General features: G+C 40.7%; 2 protein-coding genes across 5 annotated transcripts in view; both read right to left on the minus strand.

Annotated features, from left to right (window-relative positions):
- Positions 1–9,783, minus strand: part of CDC14B (cell division cycle 14B) — a 43,900-nt gene extending 34,117 nt beyond the window's left edge. For 3 of the 4 annotated variants that reach the window (XM_084224531.1, XM_084224532.1, XM_084224533.1), the window contains exons 1-3: positions 9,476–9,782; positions 1,566–1,659; positions 606–681 (exon numbers count right to left, since the gene is read on the minus strand). In XM_084224531.1, coding sequence (XP_084080657.1) covers positions 606–681; positions 1,566–1,659; positions 9,476–9,638 — 333 coding nt within the window. In that variant the 5' untranslated portion in view covers positions 9,639–9,782. Of the gene's footprint in view, positions 1–605; positions 682–1,565; positions 1,660–9,475 lie in introns of all 4 variants that reach the window. The other variant, XM_084224534.1, reaches the window with a different exon arrangement.
- Positions 9,784–12,327: 2,544 nt separating this feature from the next.
- On the minus strand, positions 12,328–16,855 carry PRXL2C (peroxiredoxin like 2C). The gene is made up of 6 exons (XM_084225606.1): positions 16,641–16,855; positions 16,106–16,174; positions 14,520–14,573; positions 13,976–14,081; positions 13,606–13,737; positions 12,328–12,996 (listed from the first exon to the last, which is right to left on the minus strand). The coding sequence occupies exons 1-6, from the start codon at positions 16,821–16,823 to the stop codon at positions 12,869–12,871; spliced, it is 672 nt and encodes a 223-aa protein (XP_084081732.1). The 5' UTR covers positions 16,824–16,855; the 3' UTR covers positions 12,328–12,868.
- Positions 16,856–19,568: the final 2,713 nt, after the last annotated feature.

A 19,568-nucleotide genomic window follows, 5' to 3' on the forward strand; every position in this document is an offset into this window, starting at 1 on the left:
GTTAATTAATTTAAGAAATCCATTTTAAACACACTATGCTTTATCAAGAGCCCAATCCCAAAAATTACTCAGCTCCTGTAAGAGAAAATAATCTGCAGTACAAACAGAGCAGTCTCCTTAAGGCCAATGCTATCAATGCTACTAAAGATCAAATGTTCATTACTGCAGAATGCCACCATCAGAAGACCAAGCCAAACAAAAATAATTTCAAATAAAAACATAGCACTACACCTTCAAGCTCACTCAATATTGACAGATTGCCAATATGACAGAATTCCAGGAAAAAAGCTTTTCCTATATAAGAGGCTGTATTAATTCAGCAACTGATCTTCTAGTAGCTTAACGACAGTTACTGCCACAGTTGTGTATCTTCTGTGAGTGAGTGAGTAAGTAAGTGAATTTTAGTAAGTGAATTTTCCACCCTGATCTTCCTCCTCCCTAAATTCACCTCACTAAAATATAGCATTCATATTTAGAATTCAGCTGGATTAGGAAAACAGGAAAGCACCTGAACAAGAGCAACAAAAGAAATATTGGCCTACTTGTTTTTGCTTTTTAAAAAGCCGATAATAATTGGCTTTTGAATGAAAAAACCCAAGCAGTACCTTTAATTTCCTGTTTAGCTTGCAGCAGTATCTGTAGACCATTGCCAGATTGAGTGGTCCAAAGTCTGCATAGAAACTGACAGAAGAAAGGAGAAAAATTGTACATGACCCCTGTAAATGCCTTTTTTTTTTTTAACAAGATGCACAAAGCAATGAGTAATAATATACATGTGATATACATACATCATTCTAAAAACAAGCATGCTTTCTTACATAAATACATACTGTTTTGTTGGAGGAAATGTTTTGTGATCTTAAACATGGACTAATTTTTTTTTTATTTTCCACACAGCACCATTCAAAACTCAATACCCCAGACTTTAGGAACTATTTCTCACTACTGTATCTGTCTGTGACAAAAGTTTTTAAACTCTATACAAAGAGAACCCCACAAGCTTGACTATAAAAGAAGGCAACTTGTGCTAGAGAAAAGGTAACACAGAGAATAAAGATTTATTAGTGTATTAAAACCCAGGAAGCATGCCCTTGATCAAAACTATTTGAAGAATTAGCAACATTCCACATCATGTAAAAGACAAACACTGTTCACTACAGGGGAAATCATATATCCATTGTCAGCTCATAAAGGCTCAAATTGACTTTGCCATTTTCTTCTTTGATTCTAGGAAGTTCAGACATTCCACTTAATACATGAGGAACCAAAGACACCCCTTTTAGTCTGGCAGAACAATGTGCACTTCTAAATTTATATGGCTGTATCATGTTTCTGTGTCTTCTAACAAGAAAGGGTACAATGAAAGCTTCTACTTTGAAAATGTTTTTAAGAAATCCTGATGGGAAACAAGAAACCCTTCAAAAACCTACAAATCATCATGGCACTAAGTCTTAGGAGACAAAACTCATGGAATTAATTCTCCAATGAGACTAATTCCTCACTGCTGTTTTTCTGACTAATTTATTTCTGTCAAAAAAGGAAAAAAAAAATAACTTGGTACTTACTTCTCATACACAAGTTCATCATCTATACAGAAATAATGGGTATTTGCAGCTCCATTCTTTGGTTTTTGGTAGAGAATTGCAAAATAAAGGCGATCTGAAATGCAAGAAAATTGGAAGCTTTTATAAACATGATTTTCTGCTGAAACTCTGAAGTATTACTTGTCAATGGGACATTAAATGGTTTAGAGTGAAGAAAATCTTCTTTTAAGTATTAAATTAGGTATTATTATTTCTCCAGTGTTAAACAAACAAGGCACACAAAGATTGAGGCTTTTTGCTCAGCAGCATTCCCATAATCCAGCTCTTTAGTGTTCTTTCTCAAAGTGTTCCTTGTTTGATGACTGCAAAATAGCAGGAGCCTGACTTGCACCCACACACACAGCAGACACCTCCTTTATCAGGTTTGGTTGCACTCCAAATACCAATGCACACACACCACCCCCCAAACTAAAGCACAAATCCCTCTGCACCTCCAACTCCCTACATAAAACGAAATGATGATTCACACTCACACCAAACACAGGCACTCCTTTCTGTAAAGCCATGATTTGGATAGTAGTGCCATGCAATTAAAGCCTGCAGGTAACAGACTCGGGAGGCATCCAACCAGGCAGCCCATGCTGCCCATGAGAGCACCAGCTAAGCCCCACCTGGACATCTCCAACTGAATTCTCATCCCCATCCCAGCTGCCCCTTCAAAGCCTGCATGCCTGCAGGCAGGAGATATCTTGTACTTGTCCTGGCTTCCTTCGTTAAGTTGATGGGAAAAAAATACCAGTGGTATTCACATATATCTAAATTATTTTTATGGCTGGGGAAGCTGAAGCCCCAGTGAACTTTAAACACTGATTGTGCTCCTGCTATAAATTGCTGTGCTAGTGGTAATTGGTCAATAAAAATTGAGGGTTGCAGCACCATCGCAATACTTATACTCCTCCTGCTGAGAAAATATCATCATAAAGTATTTGAATTAAAATTCAGACCTAAAAGGAAAGCTTTCTTTCTTTTTTTTTTTTTGCAAATTAATTCCCTAGAACAGATATTATGTAAGTATCAAAGCAGATCACGTGTATGTATTATTTCAAAACATGATCTGAGATGAGGAAAAACTGTATGTCTGTTTTCAGGCAGCAGAGGGGGAAAAAAAATCACTTCAAGCTTCAAAACAACATCATCTATGACCACCACTAAGAAATCATCACCGGTATCTTGAAAAAGGAGTTACCATATTTATATTTTGACAGTCACATGCTCAGTGCTCGCCTACACACACTAGTATCTCAAGGGTGAAGGCCAAAAGGTTCATCAAAAAGAGTATATTTTCTTAATGCTTTTTTCAGTAGAACAGCAGCCTGATGTGAGTGGTCTGGCTTAAACATGTACAGGTCAGGAGCAACAGTGAGATGTATAGCAGCATCTCCTAAGCAAGTCAGGCACCTACCTACCTCCTTACTCTCTAGCAGAAGCAAGGCACCCAACTTGCTTATTTATTTTCTTATAGACCCATTCTGTAAGCAGAACAACTTCAAGTACTAAATGTGAAGTGCATTACCTGCTTCTGTACTTCCCAGCATTTAACAAATCATTCCCTGAAAACAAGACAAAGGATAAAATTTAGAGTAATGTGTGCATTTTCAAGAAGTGACTAAACTGGCCCACAAAGTGAATTATATGTGGAGAAGCAAGTGCACTGATACTGCAGTTGGGTGCAAAATATGCTATGGTGAAAACTGCTTCATAGATAGGCAGTCCTGGGGTCGACTTTTGGGGGTAGTTCCCCACCACTGTGGTAATCACTGAGCTCTGTCAAGGTGGATTTGAATGAATTAGAAACTGTAACAGGTATCGCTGGGCGATACTAAACAAAAAGAAAAAGAAAATAACGGGAGAAAAAATGAAAAAGAAAAAAGGGAGAAAAAAGGAAAAAAAAGGAAAAAGAAGGCAAGAAAAAGGAAAGGAAATAAAGAAAAGAGGAAAAGGAGGTAAAAAGGTGCTTTGCTGACTTCCCTCTGCTCTGAGCATGAGAGCTAATGTATGCAGGAGAACTGAGGGCAAGGCAAGAAGCAGAATGGAGAACTGAGAGGATGTGATATCTAGGGATTGTATTTAAACTGGCATTGCTAGATTAAACACATGTTAGTGCAGCCCCAAGCTATAATTTCACACCACTTCTAAACTGGTGGCTAGCTGCCACCAGGTTCCTTAGAAGGAAAAATCTTCTGAGTTAGCTCACTGAACCAGCCCGCTGGAGGTTAAGAGAAGGAATATGCAGCCAAAATTTTTCCCTCCATGGCATACATCCTTAAGCGCCAGTCTAATTACAGACTAGACTGAGCTCTCCCTCCTCATTGTACACAAATAATAACCACATCAAAGTCCGGGAAGAATGGCAGTAGTACTCAAATGCTACCTTTTTACACATCAGCTTCTTCAAAGAAACTTTACATCACTTTTGAAAATATAAAAGTACTTTGCAAAGTGCAATCCAAAATCTTTAAATACAAAAGGAGAATAAAAATGAAAATAGATATAATTTTCACAGGTCAAAGACCTAAAATAATTTAGCATTTTGCTCCAAAACAGGATTTGGAATAAAAGAATCAAGTGCATCCTCAGTGTTCTTACTGAAATGCTTCTGCAACTTGCAAAAATGTCCAGCAAAAATATGAATTCCTATCTTGAGCTAGGAATTCAGCTAGGCCACAGTGTGCATGTGGCCTTCAGAATTGCTACTGGCAATGGTTCTGCCCTGGTATCTCTGAACTGTGTTCATTGTTGCTATTCTTAAAACACCTGAAAGAAACTTGAGTTTAATGAGTTTACAGAAGTAGCTCACAATAAGGGCAGTGTGTGTCAGATGCCAATATCCTCACAAGCTGTCCATTCCTGTGCATTGCTAACAATTACTCCCTACTATGTAAACAGCAGGCTCCATCATTTTAACATGCTTCCTATGGGGAGATTTTAGCATGAAGACATTTCCTGTAAGTGTATTTACCCTTCTACTGATTTACCAGTCCAGCATCTGACAAATGCTCTATTACTCACCATGTCTGTTTTTACCTTTTTTTTTTCCAAACACATTTCAAGTTCTATTTAATCAAGGATTAGTGTGTTGTGTTTTTTTTAAACAGAAACTAAGAGAAAGAAGAGAAAGGAGAATTCCTTCATTAAAGATCTGATCGCAGGATTGAAAGTTTATACATAAAATACACTCAAGCACTGATGATTTGATTTCACTATAATTCTACAAAGGTTTAGACAGCCAGGAGCAAGGCTTCCTTTTTATTATCTTCGTGTTTCCTTTGCTAATTTTAGTCTTCAGTATTTCATTTACATATAGTGCACTTGAGCACATCCTAATTCCTGCAAATTTCTGATAAAAAATCATGCTAAAACTATCAAACTAGAGCAGACCTTTCTAATCATCTCTCAGAAGAACGATAGAGTAGGGCTCACTGCCTTACAGGCTGCATCTGCTCTGCAATTAAGAGATATGGCTGCAGCATTTTAGATATACTTCAAATACACTTAATTTGTCAGCCTTATATAACTGAACAGTTAAAATACATAAGCATGGATGTCACTGCAGGCATTTAATTTGAGTAAGCATCCAATGTACAACCAAAATGAGCCTCCATACCCTTAACTGAAGCATAGGGTACCACAGCTATGTTACTGCTGGCACCTCAGCTAGTGAGACTAAAGGTGGCACAAGCATGACTGTCCAAGCTGATTGCAGAGTGTTACAGAAGGAAAAGCACTCTGCTTTTTTATCAGAGCCACAGTGTTCTCTGGAAATAGATGTGTAGAAAATAGATGTGAGAGCTACCACTTCAAAATCACATTAATGTGAATTTAGACATGAAAAAATAATCTCCTTCCTTTACTCTCAACAAGACTGATGCTTCTCAGGTTATGCTGCACAGGCCTTCAAGAAAGAAACTTCATTAATTCAAGAATTACAGTTGGACTTGATGATCTTAGAGGTTTCTTCCAACCTAAGTGATTCTATGACTTTAAGTGACAACTAAATATTAAATAGGCATTAGTGGCAGGATAAGTTTGTGTATGATCAACAAACATTATTTAATACAAACAGAAATTCTACAGTTCTACTGTAAAATAGATGCCCTAGATGAGAAACTCAGTGACTGACAGTACAACAAAACCCAGTGTTGGTCTATTTTGAATAATCAGGAATGTAACCAAAGAGTTTTTACTATTTTTAGAGGAATGTATTTCTGAATTCAGAGTTGGTATATGGAATTTTGTTTGACTTAAAGAACTTCAACATATTTGTTGAAGATTTTCTTTTTAGTCTTCCTATCCTTGAAAAATTTCATTCAGTCATCATCACTATGATATTTCAAATTCAGCTAATGACAGGCTTGCCAATTAGAACAACAGCCTGGACTCTGAAAAGGAAAATAAAAGTACACTAAAAAGATAGAGGAACTTTTTTCTTAAACAAAAAAAAAGCTATGAAAGCCTTATTTTCAGTGCCATGTCAGGACTGAACAACACTGTTATTTTTCTTAAAGTGCTTCCACTCTGCTGCTCTTGACTGAAACACAAGACTGCATATGTTCGTGCACTTTCAGTGCTGGATTAGACACTAAAAGCCTTAAACATGTATTTAAAATCTGAACTGTGGAGAAAACTCACAAGTAAGTGAAGTCATATTGATAAAAGAGTAAACACAGTTTTTGTACTGAGACAGCTGCATAATAAAAACTAATTGAAAATGTTGAGAGTCAAAATAGTGGAAGCTTAATGATACTTATTAGAAGAGTCCTTAGCAGTCTAGAAAAATAGTTTTCTATTGGGTACACAAAGTTTATAATGACAAACCAGTACTCCTGGAAAATGACAACTTCATGGTTTGAAAAAACAACAAACTGCAATACAAAACCAAAAAACTACCCACATATCAATGAATACATTAAAATGAATATTTAATTATCACCTCCTAATGACAATATAAGCAAAATTATTCCCAATGAAGAAAAATAAAATAGGTATGTATACTGTAGCTTAGAGCATCCTTTAAGATGTTCAGTTCTGTAAACAAACTGGGTATACATTCAACAGGAAGAACAAACATCAAGAAATTACCCATGACACCATATCCCTTAAAATTTAATTCCACGTATAGTTATTGTAGTTATTTAATTTTAGAATTTAGTACACAAAATAGGTGAGAAAATCACACCTTTTGCCTGAAGTTTATACATCATAATTCTACCTCTTCTTTAAAATGTTTTTATAAAATAAGAGCAATGACAAAGCAAAGCAGCTGAGGAAAGGAAATGAACAGCTTCCAAGCACCTCACAGAGAATTGCTACATTTTATTGAGATCATATAAATTACTTCTCTTAGAGATCAGAAGGATGTGGGAATATGCTTCTAATAAACAGATGAAAAGCATTCAGTTCCAGCAAATTGGATTCATACCAGCAAGCCTCATGCACTAGTTGACAAAGAGAAAATGATAAAGCTTACCATGCAGCGTAACAGGCTAAAATGAGCAACTTTTTAAAAGGACAGCTTTCCTGAACTAGTCTTACTAGTAACCAAGAATATTTAGACACTTCAAATTAATAGTTATTCTGACATATGGCTGATGTATACAATTAATTACAAAATAAAGAAATGCAAAGATTACTGTAAGTATTGTGGGTAAAAAATTCATAGAATGGATTTGAAACTTTGCTGTCTGAATGTAACATTGCACAACAAAAGATCCATAAATCTTTACAGCAATTTCAGTTTATGTTCTGCTTCTGTCTTTTGCAAAGATGAAAATAAGAGTAGCCTGCAATGTTTTTAATAAGTTTGGTGCTGTTTCTGTAAGCAGATACTCTAACACAGACCTCTCAGCCTTTACAATGGTTCAAATATTTACCAGTATGTCCCTTTTTAAGAATAAGACCTCATGCTTTGTCTCCAGTACACAACTATTAACTTCTCAAAACTGCATTATGAGGAGGCAGAACTGACATTTCAAACCTTGACAGAACTTTAAAACAGCTGGACAAAAAGGCAAGCCTGTTAGCTTAGTCTTTTAAGATTTCTCTTTTAAAAAACAAGCATGACATAGCAGTGAACTAAACATTAGACTATAATTTGAATCAGAACTAAAAACTGGACAATAAACAGCAGCCACTGTGTGCAGCAAGATAAGACGAAATGAAGTATTGTTAAATATAATAATGAAATTTACTTAAATCAAAGTAAAGTTAATTAAAGTGCACTTTAATCAAATTTACTATACTAGGTACTGCTCAAAGGGTGAAATCCTACTGAGAAAATACAGGTCAAAGCCTAGGTGCTCTACTGAATTTAAATGGGTGAACACTTTCTTGAAGGAGAATATACAGTAATTTAATGGGCTTTTTGATGCTAGACACATGTTACCAGGTCAAAGCAACTGTTTCATGAGAATGGTTAGACAGACCTGTTTGCTGGAGATGTGATCAAGACTGGGCTGCGTGCTAATACGGTAGTAAAATCACTTTGATTGTAAAAAGTCATTATCTGTTACATGAGGGGTTTCCACAACTGACCTTAAAATTGTATTATCATCATGTCCTTTATGAACAGCTGCTGCAATAGAAACTAAACTCACATGGATTTGTTGGAGGTTTAGAGTTCTGTAGATATGTACACCATTATGTTTCTTGATGTAGATTAGGCCTAAAATGCTGAATTTTTGGCTGGAATATTTAGGATTTTACTCCCTGACAGTATTAAAGCTTTTTTAAAAGAATCTGGTAAACTTTGGCAGTTTACACTCTTTCTATATTGCTATGCCAGATTTTCAAAACAAAATCTTACGGTTTTCTAAACATGCTGTAATGTAGGAGACACACTAGTAAATATGAGGAACCATGCTTTTGCCACAGAAATAAAAGGTACATTGGTGCCTTTTCTGCATACTTGCTCTTTATATTTTTGCTTGCTCTGTCCACAGATATTTTTCACACCCTTCAGAGAGATGTGCCGGGAGGTATATTTCTTGCTTTTTATGAGAAGTTGTAAATACACTAAAATTCTGAGATTATGACATATGACATAAAAAGTAATTTTTGTTGTTGTTTTTGCCTTTAGGCAAACTAAACGCAAGCCCATCTTTTAGCTGGGGAGCTCAAACCTAAACAACAGAATTTTCTGGCTGTGATCCAACAGACTTCTTAAAAGAGGCAGACTCGTGCCAAAACAAAGCACGGCTCGGAGCCTGGAGTCACGAAAAGGAGGGACGACACTGAGCAATCCTGCCTGCACAAACTGTTGGCACTTTCATGTCAAGGGGAGGTGCGACGTTTGCCCATTATTTTACTCATTAGCCAGCAAGCTCGATATTACGGCATCAGGAGAAACAAATATCTGTATCTATCTATACATATGTTTATATATATAGATACAGATAGATTAGATATAAATATATTTGTGCGTGTGTGTGTGCGTATATACATATTCCCCCAATACATGGAGAAATATGCTACTTTTTTCCGCCCCACAACGTGTTGAACGGATAGAAACGTGCTTAACGTTGTTTTCCGTTCACTTTTTCTGGCAGGCAGAAAATGCCAGCAAGAGGCAATCGGTGCTGGGTACGGCTCGGGCTACCGGGACATCGGCAGGACGAGTTACCCCGGACGAGCGCCGCAGTTCTTAACACTTGGCTGAGTGACACGCCGGAGCCCCGGGCTCGGGGACTGACCGGCCCACCGCCCGGACAGCAGCGGCTGCCGAGCGCCCCGGGGTCCCGCCGGGAATCGCGCCGACGGGAAGTTTTCCTGCCCACCCGGAGCCGGCGCGGCGCCCACCGCCGGCAGGACGGGACACCGCGTCGGGACACCGGGACCCACCCCCGCCCCCCGCGTCCCCGGCACACCCCCCTCACCCGCGATCCTCAGGCAGGTCTCCAGACCGGCGGGGGGCGGCTGCCGCCGCCGCTCTGCCTCGCCCCCCGCCGCCCGCGGCGCCGCGCCCCGCGTCCTCTTCAGCGCGGGCGGCGGCGGCGGCGCTGCGCGGCGCCGCGCCTCGGCCCAGCTCTTCCGCTTCATGGCGGAGGCGGCCGCGGCGCTACGATCCCCTCATCCCGCGGGTCCGGGCGGCCGGAGGGAGGGGAGGGACCCCGCGGCGGTGAGGGCGGCGGCGGCGGCTGACGCGTCCCGGCGGACACCGCCCCCTCCCGCCGCACCTTCGCCCCGCAGCCCGGCGGAGCGCCCGCCGCACCCCCAACGGCCGCCCCTGATTGGGGCGCGCGGTGTGGCGTCACCGCCGCGGAGCGGCGGGGGGGGTGACGTCATGGCGGCCTCGGTAACAGGTGGGCCGGGGCACGCGCCCCCCCCCCCCCCCGCCCCCGGGGCGCCGCCTGTCTGGGCGCGCGCCCGGCCCGCGCTGCTGACGTGGCGCCGGCTGCCCCCGGGATGAGGCGCGCGGCCCGGGCCGAGGGGGCTCCGCCGGGCCGAGGGGGATCCGCGCTTGCCCCGACTTCTGCCGGGACCTCGCTGGCCTCCAGGCGCCCCTCCGGACACGCACCGAAAGAGGAGCCCAAGGACTTGGTACTTTGTAAAGCCAGCTCAAAACAGTCCAGTGCACGCAGGCTTCTGGTCTGAACGTTAAATGGATTTGCCCGGAAAGTTTAAATAACTCTGTTTGAATCTGCCTCTTAGATACAGTGATACTTCAAAACAGTGTAACAACAGTGATACACAGTTATTCTCAATGGCCGCAGCGCTAAACCAAGCCAGTAGGTAAAACTGCTTCTGAGAACCACTCCTTCCCATCACTGTCTAATGGCCATGATGAAAGCCCTTGATGAAATATTCTACCATCTGCTGAGTGTGCATATTTATGGAGGAAAACCTGCTGGAAACATGCTAGTTGCCACTATTCACTGCATGACTTTTTAAAAAATACCCTTTCTAAATAACACCAGACACCTAAAATTCTTCTGACACTTTGGAAACAATTATCCCAAGGATGACTGTGGCCATCGTTGTTCCAATTCGTTATGAATGTGGGAGTCATTGTCCCACAGGAGTCAAGGAAACTCTCTCAAGCTGTGGCCAGATGCAAAAGGCAGGGCCGACCGATGCCCTGATTAAGACACCTCAGCTCTACTGCTGAATCCTCTTCTCTCTTCCTCTCTCCTTTTGTTTGTCTGCAGTTTGTGAGTCTTTCTGAAATGATTTTGCTGGGATAACACATTGGTTGTGGTAGGCTCCTGTCAGTATTGAAATAGTGAGGGTAGATGGCTTCAACACAAAGAGCTGTAAAACTACAGTTTAATTAATTTCCATATCTTTTAATAGTGCATAGTTCTTTTAGCTGTAGTTAATTTTTTAAAATGTGCTAATTAGGACCAACAGAACTATTACCATTGTGTATTGTTTTAATTCTACTAAAAGCAAAAGAAGCAGGAAGGCAGCTAGAATGTTTCCTTTAAAATCAAAAGCACCAAGAACAACTGCAAAATAAAAGTGGAACAAGAATCAGTGGCCTTAGCTATGATTATCAGGTGAATGAAGCAGAGTGGAAGCACTACAAATCAACTGACTATTCATCATTCACTGTCTTTGAAAATAATTTTTCTTTGTTTATCGTCTTTGTTTTACAAACATATGACCAGTTTTCCAGCCTGCTTTTGGCTGTTGTTTGAATAACATAAGGCAGGGAAGGCAGATGCATTCCAGAGTTCCTGGCATGCTGAAAAATATTGTTAAGCTGGGGGAGTGCTGGAGGGAGGAGGCAGGTCCTTATATGAGATTGTGGGAACAGTGGTTCATGAAAAGCAGACTTCACTCCCCTGTGAGCCTGAGCTGCCTGTCCCAGTCTGTTATGCTGAATTTGAGGAAGCCTCTGGCCAGCCCTGAAATCACAGGGGTTCAGAGTATGCACGTGACTGCCTTTAGCCCTGTGCCAAGTGCTGTTTAGTCAAAGCAGGGAACAGACAACTGTATTTTTCCATTAATAAAATCCTTCTAAACACGTAATATCAAAATAGGGGTGTAATGAATAAGTAGCTGAGGCATAGTATCTTATGTAGAATTACTCTGTTCAGTATTGTTATGTTTCTTAAGCAAGCCCTTTATTTTTCATCAAGGAACAGTGCACTTAATTTCACATGCTCTTAATGGTGTAAAGCTTTCCAGACCTTGCTCTGGGCCTGCCAGTGACCTTAACGAATGCAGGAACAAACATCTTCACAAAAGCCATTTCACAATTGCATTAAAGCTTAAAAGGGGAGAAAAATTGCAGTTTAGACACTTGTGTATGGTAGCATTTTACAATGAGGGCCAAAGAACAAAGGCTGCAGAGAAGGATACGCTCCTCTGTAAATCTTGGACAATTTTTTTTTCCAAATTGCTAAAAAGAAGTCTATCCTGGATGAAAGAGGACATGTCTACTTTAATGAAACCAATAGATGTTGAACATAAACATCTGTAGATAAATGAATAATATGAAATATGCCAGAGCTGCAAACCAGAAAGAATGCTGTTATGCTTACTTCAGTTGTCTAAGACAGAAATAACTAAGAACAATTTATTCTGAGACCTCTTGCTCTGAGAGAAAATACGTACATACAAAGGAAGAATGTTCTGCTGCAAATCTTCATAGGAACACAAATAATTTGGCTTACTCCAAAACTGATAATATGATCAGATACAAATATAAGACACACCTCTCTCTGGTCTTACAGACCCATGTTTTTGTATCACACAAAAGAATTACAGACAATACAGGACAATGTATTTAAAATTTTTATTTGAGTTTGTGAAATGTGTTTCATAACTTCTATCACTGCCAGATGCAAATGAAGTCCAGGTGTTCAAAACTCTGACTTTTCAAGGTGTATTTCAATACAAATTATCATACAGTGCTGGAAGCTTTAAAACAGTGGTGAAAAGTCTTGGATTGAAAGCCAGTGTGGATCTGCTGAAGGCAAGAATCCAAAGTTCTTCTTAAGCAAAATCTTATTTCTTACTTTAGCACACCTTGAACGATGATGTTTAAAAAAACATTAGCAAGTTCATCTGATGAGACAATAATAAGCTCCAGGATTTCTTGCAGTCTCTGTTTGTTTTAATTTTTATTATCTTGTACTCGACGGAAATAGCACTATTGTATCCATCTGTAGTGTCAAGTAGTTTATTCTAGGCTCTGATTTTTTACATGAGGTTTCAGATGTCCCACAAAGAAGCAACATAACCAATGCTTGTTATAATTCACTGGAGAAAACTGTTCTTGTAGAGCACAAATTTTAAAAGAAGTATACATTACTTCAGTGTCATATGTCAATAATCTGGGGTTTGTTTGAGAAATTCACTGTTTTAACTCCTGCCAGCTGCAAGACTGTATTAATGGGAACATGATCCAGCCTGTTTTTATCAAGGTGCAAAAAATGAACTTCGTTGCCTGGAATGAGAATAACATGTAAATTATTGAATAACATATTTATTTATTCAAAGATGTAAGTGAATTGAAGCAGCATTCTGACTACCTACCAGTTATCATACAAAATGTGTACTAGTTCTGCAGACTCACATATTCTGTATTTTAAACAACGACAAAATGTTTTTAAATTATATTAAAGAAGCAAGGAACATTGAGGCACTTAACTAGTTTAAATCTGCTGTAGCAGGATGTTTCCTAATAATGTGGTGACTGTCATGTTGCAACTCCACCTTCATGCACTATCCCTCTAATAAAACCACATTAAATGCCTCAAATCAAATATGAAAGCACAATTTAGGTAAATACCACAATGTAAAGAAAACCCTCCAGACTTTGAGGCAGTTGTTCCATCAGCATTCTAACCAATTTCTGCAGGACTGTGATCTGGTTTACGCCACCTCTGTGGGAGATGGGACTATGCAATGACACTCTACAGACTTCTTCATGTAACAGAAATCACACAGTTCAACACCAGGCTGTTTCCTTGGGACCCAAAGGGACAGAAGACGAAATGGCAGCAAACAGCTGAAGGAGACAGTGGTAAATTTCACACAAAACAAAGCAGCTCACCTGGGCCTATAATCAAAGCTCCTCCCTGCTGAGCAGGGTCTCCTTGAAAATCAAAAGCTGGGCCAGTCATTGCTCTCCATATACTCCTGATACTTCCCAGAAGAGTGTTTGATTTCACGTGAGGGCTCCGAACTAAACAAAACCACAAAACACTTGTTATCTGGAAATATGAAAGTATATAAGAGCAACGACAATTAACAGCTGCTATGAATACTTTAGATATTCCTGGCTACCAGTGTTTTCACAACATATAGCCTACAAGAGTCTGGTGGGCAACTCACTTTCTCTTTACATTGCGATCATACTATTTTATCAGAGCATTTTTGTTTTGTTTGTGAAAGTCCAAATAAGGTGAGAAAATTATTCTTACCTGATGCTTTATTACCTTCACCTCTTTTCATCCCAAGTACTTTATAAATTTCCCTTTGTGGATCTACATACATTTCATGTGTATACCCAGTTAAACTGCAAAAGGGCTGCAAAATATAGGCATAGACACAGACAGGCACAAAAAAATAAAGTAATATTTGTAAGGTTAAGGCAGTAACTAGTTAGGGTTTACTGATGACAGCAAAAATACTGACACCCTGCCAGCTCCATGCTCCCCCCTCTTATTTGAAAACTGTGTATTTGTTAGTTATGTTAAAGTGGAAAATTTTTAGCCTCAAAGCTTCTATTAAAACAAAGCTTCTGGTGAAATTAAGAAAAGATGTTTCCTTAGCAACCCCTGGTGGTTTTCAAACTGCAAGTTTTAATTATTTGCTTTAGTCATTTATTACTATTAGAATTGTCTCATGAATACTATCCTTTTTTATTGTTGCAAAAGACCACCTTTTCATACAAACCAAATCCCTCAATACAGACCATTAAGACATAATAGAGGATACATTGTATTTAATGACCACTTCATTTACCTTGATGTGATGATATGATGACTGTCCAATAACTATAAGCCTCACATTCGATTCCTAGAACAGAACATGGGTATTGAAGCTGTAAAGAGGAACTGAGTGTTCCTACATGACTTCAAAACATTAACAGAATCTGGTGTGCCAAGTTAGTGATTGCAGTACACTGACTTAAAATTATTTGACATTAACATAACTTCCATGTTTGGAGACTGTACTTTTGTATATCATCTGCAGTTAGCAGCTACATTAAAAATAATTTTTCACTTAAAAAATTAAAGATAACTTTTAAATTACAGTTGTGTAAACTTTTAGTTTCCTGTAGCATTGATACAATTGTCTTTTCAATTAATTGCAACATGATATGATTTTGGAAACTCAAAGTTTCCACTCAATTGCACCTCCATCTAAAGAAGCCCACAAATGATGGTGCCTAAACATTTGGGATTTAAATATATGGGCCCACTGAGAGATGTAACTTGCATTTATGTGCACTACCGTTTCTTGCAGGCGCAGCCTTAGGCCTGAGTCTGTAAAACAGAGCCCAAACCAGAAGGTCATTTAGATATCACTAAAACCAGTTCCTAAATATAAGGTTGTTTTATTATATATTTGCCTTTCCTATACAGAATAATTTCCCATATAAAATCATTTTGCTTGTTAGGAAAAGAAGCCCTCCTAAAACCAGAATACTTACATTAAGAAAAGCGTAATCTTAATTGACATTTTTGACTCTCTAGATACATTTATTTGAGGAGCCAAATTAAGAAAATGTCCTTTTGAGCAACACTGATCAAACAGTTTAGAAATATCTGTCCTGAGAAGGGAACCTGACAAAGAAATTGCCCCTTTTTGTCCTCATAATTCCTAATTCATCTCAGATGGACTTAGATGGAGTTGCCATCAGCAGTGACTTGAGTCTCTGTCATTGGCTATGCTGCTGTTGGGAATAAAGTATGGCAGAATTTCAATCAGCAGTCTGGAAGAGACAGATTGACCTTCCACATTTAGCAGGAGATCATTGTCTTCTCTGGCGTTTCCTACCACCAAAAAACACATGTTGATAGCAACCCCTGCCCACTCTACTTCTCTTTTCTGTCACTGTCATTGCTGTTTGTGCAGCTGCCCTGGAGAGCCGGACACACTACTAGTGTAGCTTACAAATCACCATAGAAAAAGATACTATTTTTAATTCAGATCAATTTTCTGATCGTGTTCCATACACATCAGTTGGCCCTACTAGCATAATGGAAAGGGCAGTAGCTAGCAATCAGAAGACAGCTGTCCAGGGCGCTACTAATACTGAAAGAAATGCCTGTCAGATGTTGTCTAACTGTTCTGAGCACAACAGTAAAAAGAGCACCAAGCTAATAGGGCAGGGAGAAATAATGCTCTTCCAGCATAGTGTGTAGTGCCATAAATCCTTTCCTGTGTCTCCTAGGCACATTCATTATTGCTATTGTAGCAAACAATGAAAGAGCTTCTTCTGAGCCTTTTTTTTTAATTCCTCTAAGCTTTATGTAAGTGCATAGCTGGACATAACCAGATCTGCTTGACTGTAGCCACAAACACATTAAGAGCAGAGTACTTACTTGTAAAAATGCCTTGGGGACTTTTGCCAGATCTTCTACATACTCCTTACAGGTGTAACACAAAAAGTTCTGCAACGTACCCAATTGAACGTGTCAGGAACAGATACAACTGCATAGGTATGAAGCAGCAGACTTTGGACACACACCACTTTGATCAGAAACAAGGAATGGGAAAGATTCCATCCACCAAATTTGGATTAGGATACCGGTTTAACCCAAGCCTGAAAAAGGACACGGGGCCTGCAGCCTTGTAAATATTTTTATCTCTAGATATTTTAGGAATGTGATAGCTGGCTCGACAGCCAGGAAATCAAGGAACACGATACTTGTTTGCTTAAACACCCGGCCGAAGAAGTATTTCCTTTCTGGTAAATAGTGTTTCACTTTACCGAAGAACAGGGGTCTCAGGAGCAGCACGGCTCTCCTTTGTGTTTCTGCCCCTCCGCTCCTGCCCAGCCCGCGCTAAGCCCCGCACCCCTGCTCTCCCACAGCCCCGCCGGGAGCCGGGCTGGGCCCCGCCACGGCCCCTCCTCACCCGCACGAACAGCACGATCGCTTTCTGCTCCGCGTACAGCGCCTGGAAGGGCACGCTCCTGCCCTCCGCGTCCAGCACCAGGCAGCGGGCGGCCTCCCGCAGCTGCTCCTGCTCCGGCGGCCGCCCGCAGCCCCGGGCCCGCCCGACCTGCTGCGTGACCGGGGGCGCCGGCGGCCCGGCCATGGGAGCGCGGAAAGGAAAGGCGGAGCTGGAGCGGAAAGGCGCGGGGCGTTGTGCGACGGCGAGGAAGCGACGGGGCCGGGATGGAGCGGAGCGGTTCGTTCCCGGCCGTGGGAGCGACCTCGGGCAGCCGCGCCGAGGCCCAGGAGGAGCCGGGGGGTTCGGATGGAGAGAGCGAGCAACCTGCGGCCGAAACCGCTGCGCGTCCGTCAGCCAGAGACGGGGTGCAGTTTGTGCCCGGGAAACACAGGAGAGTCACCTGGAGCTTCCCAGGAATGGTGTGCAAGCAGGGGCAGTGACATGGCCGCACGGCCTTCGAGGTCGGCGTTCTTTTTGCGGGAGGCCGCAGCCCTGCAGAGGGCTGTAAGCGAGATGGAAAAGTGTTCTCGAGGTGTGAGAAACAGTGTCGAGCTGCTGTGTCAGACGAAAACCGCACCAAACCCGGTGTCCCTGTTCATGCCAAAGCAGAGCTTCACAGTGTCTTGACAGCTGAATAGCAGATGCTCGAGTGCACGAAGAAATGAGTGTATGGTTCTTATAATAAGAAAAACACTAGGTCGTTGAGGAGTATTGTAGTATTTTAGATTGTTGTGTCAGCTGAAAGCTTACGAGAATGAGGATACTTTTCTTAGCAGGCAGAGTAAAAAGAAGTATCAGAGATAATAGGACTGGGAGGATCTCCAGAATTTATTCTGCTTTGTGAAACTCTCTGATTATATTAATTACAAAGTTTCTCTTGGCAGACTGTCCCAGGGTCTATATGTTAGTGTGATTCAAACTTACAAACTCACTCACCTGTGCTTTGGGTTGAGCCACTGCTTTTGTATTACCAGGACTGAGCCCATAGAACAGGTTAAGTCTGGCATGTCAATATGTCCTCACAAGGACTTTGATTTAAAAGGTGATGAATTCAAATTGGTAAAGATTAGTAAAGAACTTCAGAAAATTGTGGCACTTATAAATTCTCCTCAATGCAGTTGGACCCAATGATTTTAAAGGTCTTTTCCAACAAAAGTGATTCTGTGATTCTGGAAGAATATGGGCAGTTGTTTTCGTCAGGCTTCCCTGTTCAGTTTTCAGTATGCTGTCCAACACATTTCTACCACTGGCGGTTCATAAACTTCATAAACCAAACGGTGTGCAGCAGCCCTGCAGCTCCCTCAGCAGTACTGATGGGAATGTGCTGCCTACCCTTGACTACTGCAGGACATAGCAAGGCAGAGGACTGACAGCTTTTGACAAGCTTTGGTCTTCATCTTGAAGCTGAAGTGGATAGGTAATCTTGTTGTGTTATGCCTGTAGTAAAACCGGGAAGCATCGGGCAGGACTCTGGGGCACAGCTCAGGACTTGATCATCAGGAGAGCTTAAACCAGGGCCTTTGCCACTGCAGCTGGAAATCAGAAGAGGCAGTCATATCCCTGTAGGGGATCTCCTGCCGCAGCCTCTGAGAGGGAGCACACATCAGGATGAGACTACTGATGAAAAGAATTGGGCACTGTGGTGTCACAAGCTCAGAAGACACTGCCCCGGGTCAGTCTGCACATAGCTGACCTTGTGCATCCAGAGAGCTTGTTCTTTCTTGATTTGAAATGAAATCTCCTGAGGGGCCTGAGAGGCACTCTGCCTGTCTGGGAGAGGTGGTAAACATTCCTGCTAGGTCAATGAAGACTGCCTGCAGACTGCTTTATGTAATTTGGCCTCCTTAAACTGGCTGAAGGAGCACATCCTTAACAACTGGTTTCAGCAGAATACAAGTGAGGAACAGCAACTTTCTTCTGAGGGTGTTTGCCAAAGCATTCTCTAAAGCCCCTCAAGCAGCATGTTTCTAACTTTTGGGAGAGAATCTTAAGTGTTGTGAGAATACAAACACAAATTGCTGTCACTCCCACTTTGATAGAGAAAGAACAGAAGCGAAGGCAGTTGTACTCTAACATCTTCTCTGAAAATTAGCAGTCACGTTTTGAAAGCTGAAGCTTAAAGCCTTTCATTAATACATGCTTAACAGAAGTGCAGATGAAAGTTTTACTTACATGGGAAGAAAGAATCCATATCTGCTGGACAATACTAACTACCTAAGTGTGCAGTCTACTAAAGCCATATAATTCTTCAATGTGTGGTGTGAACAGGGAAATTTCCTTTTCTTTTCCTTCCCCTCTTTGTAGCTCACAAATATAGAAATGTGGATAACTTAAAAACCCACATTTGTCAGAGTGATGTATTTTTCATTGTCCTAAGGAGAATCAATCAGTGCATTTACATTATTAATTTTGATTCAGGATGCAAGTCACTCTCTTCATTGAAGTGCAATTTACAGTTGTAGAGAGAAACTTAGCTAATATTTAATTAATCAAGGGCTGGGTTACTTTGTACCGTGGATAAGAAATTCAAATTCCTACCATTTCAAGAGGGAAGATAGTAATTACACAAAGATGGTGGTTAATTTATTTATTCTGTATTGACTAGTGAAACAAAATACCAACTGTAATTACACAACCTTAATTCCTTTGTATACTGCAGCTACACGAAATATTTGACAAGTGAGATGTGGCCTGTATCAATACCATAAATGCACTGCCTAAAGTATTTGGTGTTTATTTGTAAAGCAACATGTTATTATCAATTTACCAAACAATGTACTGTTTATTTAACACAAGGATATTTGTTCTTGTTAATCTAATATTGTTTAGCTAGAGATAACAAGGTTATTGCTTATCAGCAAAAATAAATTAGTGTTTACAATTCCAGGG

Source organism: Fringilla coelebs (genome assembly GCF_963513975.1).
Source record: "Fringilla coelebs genome assembly, chromosome: Z".
Classification (NCBI taxonomy): Eukaryota; Metazoa; Chordata; class Aves; order Passeriformes; family Fringillidae; genus Fringilla; species Fringilla coelebs.

Excerpts from the sequence above, each read along its gene's own strand:
- PRXL2C (XM_084225606.1), bottom strand. The coding sequence starts at position 16,823 with ATGGCCGGGCCGCCGGCGCCCCCGGTCACGCAGCAGGTCGGGCGGGCC. Across the intron at positions 14,082-14,519 it reads CATCATATCATCACATCAAG|CCCTTTTGCAGTTTAACTGG; the intron begins GTAAATGAAGTG and ends TATATTTTGCAG. Across the intron at positions 12,997-13,605 it reads AGCTTTGATTATAGGCCCAG|GCAACGAAGTTCATTTTTTG; the intron begins GTGAGCTGCTTT and ends TTCTCATTCCAG.